General features: G+C 35.7%; 1 protein-coding gene across 1 annotated transcript in view; it reads left to right on the forward strand.

The window, feature by feature from the left end:
• The window catches only part of snx1a (sorting nexin 1a), a 17,984-nt gene extending 8,793 nt beyond the window's left edge, over nt 1-9,191 (forward strand). Inside the window, exons 5-15 of the mRNA XM_016244079.1 lie at nt 2,700-2,743; nt 2,834-2,975; nt 3,062-3,140; nt 4,302-4,377; nt 4,577-4,690; nt 4,784-4,877; nt 5,043-5,248; nt 6,422-6,565; nt 6,697-6,777; nt 7,728-7,799; nt 7,884-9,191. Coding sequence (XP_016099565.1) covers nt 2,700-2,743; nt 2,834-2,975; nt 3,062-3,140; nt 4,302-4,377; nt 4,577-4,690; nt 4,784-4,877; nt 5,043-5,248; nt 6,422-6,565; nt 6,697-6,777; nt 7,728-7,799; nt 7,884-7,934 — 1,103 coding nt within the window. The 3' untranslated portion in view covers nt 7,935-9,191. The remainder of the gene's footprint in view (nt 1-2,699; nt 2,744-2,833; nt 2,976-3,061; nt 3,141-4,301; nt 4,378-4,576; nt 4,691-4,783; nt 4,878-5,042; nt 5,249-6,421; nt 6,566-6,696; nt 6,778-7,727; nt 7,800-7,883) is intronic.
• The last annotated feature ends 460 nt before the right edge of the window (nt 9,192-9,651 follow it).

Here is a 9,651-nt window from a genome sequence, read left to right on the forward strand (position 1 = left end):
TTATATTGCAGCCATTTGCTAAAATCATTTAAGTTCATTTTTTTCCTCATTAATGTACACACAGCACCCCATATTGACAGAAAAACACAGAATTGTTGACATTTATGCTGATTTATTAAAAAATAAAAACTGAAATATCACATGGTCCTAAGTATTCAGACCCTTTGCTGTGACGCTCATATATTTAACTCAGGTGCTGTTCATTTCTTCTGATCATCCTTGAGATGGTTCTACACCTTTATTTGAGTCCAGCTGTGTTTGATTATGCTGATTGGACTTGATTAGGAAAGCCACACACCTGTCTATATAAGACCTTACTGCTCACAGTGCATGTCAGAGCAAATGAGAATTATGAGGTCAAAGGAACTGCCTGAAGAGCTCAGAGACAGAATTGTGGCAAGGCACAGATCTGGCCAAGGTTACAAAAAAATTTCTGCTGCACTTAAGGTTCCCAAGAGCACAGTGGCCTCCATTCCTTAAATGGAAGACGTTTGGGATGACCAGAACCCTTCCTAGAGCTGGCCGTCCGGCCAAACTGAGCTATCGGGGGCGAAGAGCCTTGGTGAGAGAGGTAAAGAAGAACCCAAAGATCAGTGTGGCTGAGCTCCAGAGATGCAGTCGGGAGATGGGAGAGAGTTGTAGAAAGTCAACCATCACTGCAGCCCTCCACCAGTCGGGGCTTTATGGCAGAGTGGCCCGACGGAAGTCTCTCCTCAGTGCAAGACACATGAAAGCCCGCATGGAGGACTCCAAGATGGTGAGAAATAAGATTCTCTGGTCTGATGAGACCAAGATGGAACTTTTTGGCCTTAATTCTAAGCGGTAGGTGTGGAGAAAACCAGGCATTGCTCATCACCTGTCCAATACAGTCCCAGCAGTGAAGCATGGTGGTGGCAGCATCATGCTGTGGGGGTGTTTTTCAGCTGCAGGGACAGGACGACTGGTTGCAATTGAGGGAAAGATGAATGCGGCCAAGTACAGGGATATCCTGGATGAAAACCTTCTGCAGAGTGCTCAGGACCTCAGACTGGGCCGCAGGTTTACCTTCCAACAAGACAATGACCTTAAGCACACAGCTAAAATAATGAAGGAGTGGCTTCACAACAACTCTGTGACTGTTCTTGAATGGCCCAGCCAGTTCCCTGACTTAAACCCAATTGAGCATCTCTGGAGAGACCTAAAAATGGCTGTCCACCAACGTTTACCATCCAACCTGACAGAACTGGAGAGGATCTGCAAGGAGGAATGGCAGAGGATCCCCAAATCCAGGTGTGAAAAACTTGTTGCATCTTTCCCAAAAAGACTCATGGCTGTATTAGATCAAAAGGGGGCTTCTACTAAATACTGAGCAAAGGGTCTGAATACTTAGGACCATGTGATATTTCAGTTTTTCTTTTTTAATAAATCTGCAAAAATGTCAACAATTCTGTGTTTTTCTGTCAATATGGGGTGCTGTGTGTACATTAATGAGGAAAAAAAATTAACTTAAATGATTTTAGCAAATGGCTGCAATATAACAAAGAGTGAAAAATTTAAGGGGGTCTGAATACTTTCCGTACCCACTGTATAAAGAAGATGTGATGAGTTTTGGTTGTTTGTTATTCAGCAGACACTGATTATTATCTAGTTACAATTGCAGAAATACATTTGCTTTGGAGGATCTTAGGGCGTAACTGTTTAGCATAGACAAAAGGATTTTAATATACTATGCGTTTTAAAGCAAAACTCTCTCCCTAATCCAACTAATATGCTTATGCATATGCTTAATAATTAGCCAATTATAACATAGGTCATTTAAATATGTAAATCTTGAGTGGTTCAATAGTAAAATCTTTATTATTTTTTTTTCAATTTGTTGGTTTGTGTAGGGCCCTATGCAACATGTTTTATTATTTATTTTATTAGTTTATATATATATATATATATATATATATATATATATATATATATATATATATATACACATTTTTTTTCAATAATTCTCGATTCTGCTTTTTTTTCAGTAAAAATTTTTCTAGATTCCATTTTAATGGTGAAATTTCATTTTGGTAATCAGAAAGCATGTCTAATTAATTGGAATCATGAAACGAACACAGTTTGATGACAGTTTATTGACAGTTTAACAGAAATGACATTTTTAGGGCCCTTTCGAAATCGGTTAACTTTTTTTTTTTTTTTTCAATCTTTTGATTACATTTTAATGACCAAAATCATGTTTAATCAATTGAATTCATAAAACGTTAACAATTCAATAATTTATAATTTTTTTGCATTCATAGGGCTCTATCAAATGTTTTATTTTGAATATTTACGTGTTGCTTGTTTGAATATTTCTCGATTCCGTCTTCCATCGTCTTGCTGAGATCATAGGGCCTTATTTACACTAGTTTGCTGGTTTAACCTGGTCTTCTGGCCTGGAGAAACTGGTGTTTAGCTGGTTTAGTCTGAAAAGCTGACAGCTCTTCTAAAAGTAGCGACCCAGAAAAGTCTTTGAGACCAGCTTTGGCCAGTTAAGACTTTTTTTCAGCCAGAAGAGCAGGATCATAAAGCATCTCAGCTACTTGAGACTAAACCTGTGGCTTTTGTATAACCAGCTCTAATATTTAAACATTTACATTAGCAGCATATGTGTTTTATGATATGGTTTTGTTTTGGTTTGTTTTGCTCATGTGAGCTGATTCTCTTTCTTCTCCTCACAGGTGATGGTATGAACGCTTACATGGCCTACAAAGTTTCAACACAGGTGATTTTCAGTCTCGTTAATCATCCTGTTCACACTAACACACAATATGACACACAGTCTAAATCTCACCGTTTTCTCATTGTTTCCCAGACGTCGCTAACCATGTTCCATAGCAAGACGTTTACCGTCCGCAGACGTTTCAGTGATTTCCTGGGATTGTATGAAAAGCTCTCGGAGAAACACTTACAGAACGGATACATTGTACCTCCACCGCCAGAGAAGAGCATTCTGGGTAAGAACGTGCTCCGCTAATGCATCAGATCTGATCTGATTGTGAATACGTGGCTGATTCTGAATAAATGTGCGTGGATTTGACAGGCATGACAAAAGTCAAAGTTGGGAAGGAGGACCCATCATCAGCAGAGTTTGTGGAGCGGAGGAGAGCTGCTCTAGAGAGGTTCGTCACTCAAGATGACATTGGTTCTTATCTAGGTGCTCTGAAGGAAATTGCTGAATCCTAATTCTTCTGACTGAGTTGTCAACAGTGTGGCATGTTAGAACTTTTTGTCACTCATTCGGTTTCTCTTTTTGTTACATTGTGCTAAGTTGCCCTGCCTCCAATGAAATCGTATTGGTCTAAAATCTCAAATTGCTGCTATACAGTATTTTAATTTGAATGAGGACTGAAAAATGACTTCGGCTGGATAATATAATATAATATAAAAATACTATTGTATAAGTAATTAATATTAATGTATATATTTTAATTAATGTGGACATAAAAATTACTTAGATTGAATAATATAATGTCATATAATATAAAAATAGTTAATAGTAATTAATATGAATAAATAATTACTTAAATTACGTAACTTAAATAATATAATGTTATATAGTAGTAAATAACATTGTATATTTTTAATGAGGACAGAAAATTACATGTTATATGTAATATAATGTTATAATTAATACTAATATACATTTTAATTTTAATGTGGACAGATGTAATATAATGTTGGTGCTAACTAATTTTAATATATTAAAATGTTAATGTTGACAGAAATGATTAAAATTGGATAATATAATTTCATATTGATTACTGCTAACATTATTTAAATTTTTAATATTTAATATATATATTATAAAATACTTAATATCCAAGTAAACGATAGTATTATATATATTGATATTAATTACTACAAACGTTGAGTGTATTTTTTCTGTCCTCATTAAAATGTAATTATATAATGATACTTAGTCAAGTCACCTTTTTATAATGCTTTATACAATAAAATATTAATTACAATTTACATTATTTTAGATTATTTTATAATATATTTTTATTGTATTATCTAATCTAATGTTATTGATTATTTAAATTGGATAATATAATGTTATATTATGTTAGTAGTAATTAATATATATTTTATTTGTAATGACCAGAGAAAAATTACTTTGAGTAATATAATTGTAGTAATATTAATATATATTTTCATTTTAAACAAAAAAAAAACTAGTTTTTACACTGTCATCTAAATGTTAGTAGTAGTAATTATTATTCTACTTATTGTATTTATGTCACTATTTTAAAAAGTGAGGCTTGTTTGTGTTGTTGCAGATATCTTCAGAGGGTTGTGAGTCACCCGTCTCTGCTGCAGGATCCTGACGTGAGAGAGTTTTTGGAGAAAGAGGAGGTGAGACAGCTTCTGTTTAGTGACCTAAAAATTAACATTTTTAATTATTCAGCACATGCAATTGCAAAATTCAACATTAGCATAAACCTTTCCTAAGAGAAGTGACTTGCAAATGTTTATCTGTCTATTCCTCACACACAGAAACATGAGCTTTGCTGTTTGTAATGATAATTTAATGCTGTGTATGTGTGTGTGTTAGTTACCCAGAGCAGTCAGCACACAGGCTCTGAGTGGAGCCGGCTTCCTTAAAATGCTCAACAAAGCCACAGATGCTGTGAGCAAGATGACCATCAAGATGAACGAACAGGATGTGGTGAGTGAAAGAACATGAAGGTCTAACCTACACTGATACTGAATACTGGATACTGAATATAAATCTGTGTGTGTGTGTGTGTGTTGGTTTCAGTGGTTTGACGAGAAGATCCAGGATGTAGAAAATGAAGAACAGCATATGCGGAAGCTTCACGTCATGGTGGAATCGCTTGTCAATCACAGAAAAGGTCAGAAGTGCAAACAATCAGTTTCAGATTAAAAAATTAGCTGAAATTTGCACCTAAATGTGGATATTTATTCTTTAGAAATGTAGAGCAACCCATTTTATTTCTGTAATGTGATATCTAGTGAGTGAAATGACTGGTTTCTCACATTTTTAATGTGTGTTTCAGAGTTGTCTGGGAACACGGCTGTGTTTGCGAAGAGCGTGGCGATGTTGGGCAGCTCGGAGGACAACACGGCTCTGTCACGAGCTCTGTCTCAGCTGGCCGAGGTGGAAGATCGAATCGAGCAGCTCCATCAGGAACAGGCCGCCAACGACTTCTTCACCTTCTCAGAGCTGCTGGCTGATTATATACGGCTGTTGGGAGCCGTCAAGGTACAGACACACAAAACACGCACACAGAAGAAAACTGCTTCAGAGCATAGCTATTGTGTTGTTTGTTTGAGACTTTAAGAATTAGCTGGATTGTCCAAAAATGTGTGTATATATATATATATATGTTAATAACATAACATTTTGTTGATAATTATAATAATTATAAAACAAATTTTCAAATATTTTTAGCAATGCAATATAAATCAGATTATATATTTATCATTATTACATTTTATTTTATTACATTTACATTTTATTTTATTATTTAATAATAATTAATAATATAAACAAATATGTAACGTATCAATTAGGGCTGTGCAATATATCGAAATATCGCAAATGTACATATCGCAATATGCATATCGCTACAGCTTGCAATATTTGGGGCCATGAACAAAAGACAAAGAGAAAATCACTCACTGCTCTTACCTAAATAACTTTTGTAGCTTAAATAAGAATCGGTGCATATTGAATTCAAAGTGTAAATTCTAAGCAGTTTTTTATTTTTCCTTTTTATTACTCTGTTCCTAAACTCATGTTAAAATGATTACACTAATGTTAAAATGACATTTTTATGTAATGCTCGAGTAAAACACTACCGTTCACTTTCAGAAGTTGTTGTAGGGGTGCTTTCTTATTAGAATCAGAATCAGAATGAGCTTTATTCACCACTTAAGTGTGCGCAAACATAAGGAATTTGTTGTGGTTTTACAGGAACTCTTGGTACATACATACAAATAACCATATATATATGACGCATAGTTATAGAAGTTCACAGAACTGACTCGGCAACAGCTGAGTAAAACTGTTTTATATGAGCATGTGGCACTTTAAGCATTATCGTATCGCATATTCAATATTGCATTGTTTAATGAGTTATCGCATATCGCATTTTTCTTCAATATCGCACAGCCCTAGTATCAATCATGATGCTCAAATGTTTAGTCTTGGAGAAATATTTCTACAATAAAAAAAAAAAAAGATTAAAAATGAAGTATTTTTATATTTATTATTGTTATGTATTTGTTTCCTAAAGATGTTTAGCATTTTTAGCATATGAATCTGTATGTATCTAATTTTTTATTTAGTTCCTGTTGTAACACCATAAGATTTCAGTCATACCCTCCAACCCTTAATACATCCTATTAATAATAATAATCTTGTGATCGTCAGGGTTGTTTTGATCAGAGAATGAAAGCGTGGCAGCGCTGGCAGGACGCAGAGAACATGCTGCAGAAGAAGAGAGAGGTCGAGGCCAAACTCCTGTGGGCCAACAAACCTGACAAACTCCAGCAGGCCAAGGATGAGATCGCTGAGGTAACTGCACAAACATGCTACTGTTTTTTTGTAGACTGTTTTTTGCTGTTCTACAGATAAACGATAACATCTGTAACCTCAACTTATAAACTCAGCTTTATAATGAGCCGTCTCTTATTCTCGTCCTCCAGTGGGAAGCAAAAGTCACGCAGTACGAGAGAGAATTTGAGAGAATCTCAGCCACCGTACGGAAAGAAGTCATCCGCTTTGATGTGAGAACTGATATCTACATGGATTTAAATATCAACATTAAAGTAATAGTTTGCCCAAAAATGAAAATTTGCTGAAAATGTACTCACCCTCAAGTCATCCAAGATGTAGATGAGTTTGTTTCTTCATCAGATTTGGAGAAATGTAGCATTCCATCACTTGCTCGGCAATGGATCCTCTGCAGTGAGTGGGTGCCGTCAGAATGAGAGTCAAATAGCTGATAAAAACATCACAATAATCCTCAAGTAATCCACACCACTCCAGTCCATCAGTTAATGTCTTGTGAAGCGAAAAACTGTGTGTCTGTAAGAAACAAATCCACCATTGAGACGTTTTTAACTTCAAACTCTTGCTTCCGGCTAAAATAGGAATCCTCTATCCATAACATTGGTTCCTCCAGTGAAAAAGTTGTCTCTTCTGAATCAGGAGAGAAATATACACAGATCAAGCACCATTTAAAAGACAAAAAAGAGTTCTTAACAAATATGTTGGTGGATTTTGATGTGATAGGACAACAGGAGATTGACTTTTTCACTGGTGGCAGTGTTATTATGGATTATAGACTGGTATTTTAGCCAGAAGCAACAGTTTGAAGTTGAAAACTTCTTAATGATGGATTTGTTTCTTACAGAGACACGCAGTTTTTCGCTTTATAAGACTAACTGATGGACTGGAGTGGTGTGGATTACTGTGATGTTTTTATCAGCTGTTTGGACTCTCATTCTGACGGCACCCATTCACTGCAGAGCATCCATTGCTGAGCAAGTGATGGAATGCTACATTTCTCCAAATCTGATGAAGAAACGCACTCATCTACATCTTTGGATGACCTGAGGTTGAATGCATTTTCAGAAAATTATCATTTTTGAATGAACTATTCCTTTAAATTCTCCTTCAAAACATTCTTCTCTTCAAAAAGACTAACTATTCATTTGAATTTCTTTGCTAACAGAAAGAGAAAGCTCGAGACTTTAAGAGACAAATCATCAAATATCTGGAGTCACTGCTGAACTCGCAACAACAGGTACAGAAACATGTTTTAATCATTTTATCAACCAGAATTGTGTTTAAAACGCACATAATTCCTATTTCGCTCTCTCTCCTCTAGCTGATAAAATACTGGGAGGCGTTTTTGCCGGAGGCGAAAGCGATCGCGTGAGGCGGCGTCCACGCACAAACACACAGTCACAGATAACCGAGGCCTTTCTACACTCTTTACCTCTCGCCTATAAACCAAGAGAAACCGCGCTGCAAAGGGAAATCATCTATCCGGCCGCTCGTTCCTCTGATTGAGTTAGTAACCTGTATATTTTCTGTGTAATCTTCACCTTTATTTTCTTTATTGTTTGGGGGATGTGAACACATGTGGTGGCTGGGTGTCTGTATGCAACCAAACCTTGTTACTCGTCAGCAGTGATGTCAGTGGTTTACACTAGAGGGCACTCGCCGCTCGTTCATACACTCGCACAGTAAGAAACTTCCCATCAGGCCACTTGTGTGACCAGTCAAGCCGTTTATACTAATTAGACTGGGTTTTCAGAGAGAAATAGGGACCTAGTTTGTCCAGAATACTGGTATATACACTTTTAAACACCACGATGACATTGTATTTTGCAGTACAAGAGGTTGTAATACAGTTATTAGGGACTGTTGAAATAAAAATGACTGAAACTGGCTGGATGTTGTAAACTGGCCAGTGGAAATGATAGGAACTGTATATGTCAACACTTACACTCATTGATCAGCCTGTTAGAAATTGATCAGTGTTTTTTTCTTTCTTTTGCTGGCTTATTGTTTTTACTCAAAGGATCATTTTAAATCTTCCATAGATTTAGGATCATGTTTGTGTGTTCAGCATTTAAAAACGCACATCTAATGTGTTTCCTATCAATATCAGAGCTATATCAGCTGGTCCAGCAGGAAGCCCAAAGCACTTCAGTCTTAAAGTTGTTTTTTGTCGTTCAGAATTTCATTCCTTTTTGCTTGATTTACTTTACATTTTCATTTGTAGACATTTATGCCAACGTGTTTTTATTTAGTGTCAAACCATATTTGTGTTATCCACTTGATTATAATAATTCATACGCTTTTGCTACGCTACTAATAATGATTAAATTGTTTCTACATTAGATTTAGTTTTTGTTTTTTATACAGATTTTATGAAGGCATAAGCGTTTGTAAGGCTGTTAGATTCATCATCATTTATAACATTTTGTTGTTTGTTTTATTGGTTTGCTTTTGGAAATGATATTTTGGGCCCTGCTGTAATGACACTTTGAACAGATGTTAACAGGTTTGACTTCACCATTAGGTGCCATAATAATCAAAAGTTTGTTTATTAGAAAAATGGGGGCAGATATTTTTTTCACTATGGACACTTCTTTTGAGAAAAACAATAAAGATTTAATTACAAATATCAAGCTTTTGATTTAAGAGTATTTTGTTGTTGGCGTGTGTGTGTGTCTGTATAGATAGATAGACAGTTTTAGTAAGTTTTATGTGCATTTTTAATTTAACCCCTTAAAACCCTTTAACGTGCATTGTAACCGCACGGTTGACCTTTTTTCGCGATCACATTTCTGTAATTAAAACTCGCCAAACTGCAGTTTTGGCTGTTTGTCTTTATACCCCTCATTGAATAGAGGGTGTAATTTCAATTGTATCCACTGGGTGGCTATGCTGCAAGGATATATTTGATGCTGAGGAGCCGAAACAAAACCGGAAGTGTATTGCTGTGGCGCTCTCTTCAAACCCTTGCCGCTAGTGACGCTGAAAGTTGAGGTAAGATTTTTATACATCTGATTTCATGTTCTAGACCTCCTAACACTATATTTTGTTGAATGGCAGAAGCATGGTGATAAAATTAATCTCTGTGT

This window comes from Sinocyclocheilus grahami, unplaced genomic scaffold (genome assembly GCF_001515645.1).
Source record: "Sinocyclocheilus grahami isolate Dianchi unplaced genomic scaffold, SAMN03320097.WGS_v1.1 scaffold707.1, whole genome shotgun sequence".
NCBI classification, from domain to species: domain Eukaryota; kingdom Metazoa; phylum Chordata; class Actinopteri; order Cypriniformes; family Cyprinidae; genus Sinocyclocheilus; species Sinocyclocheilus grahami.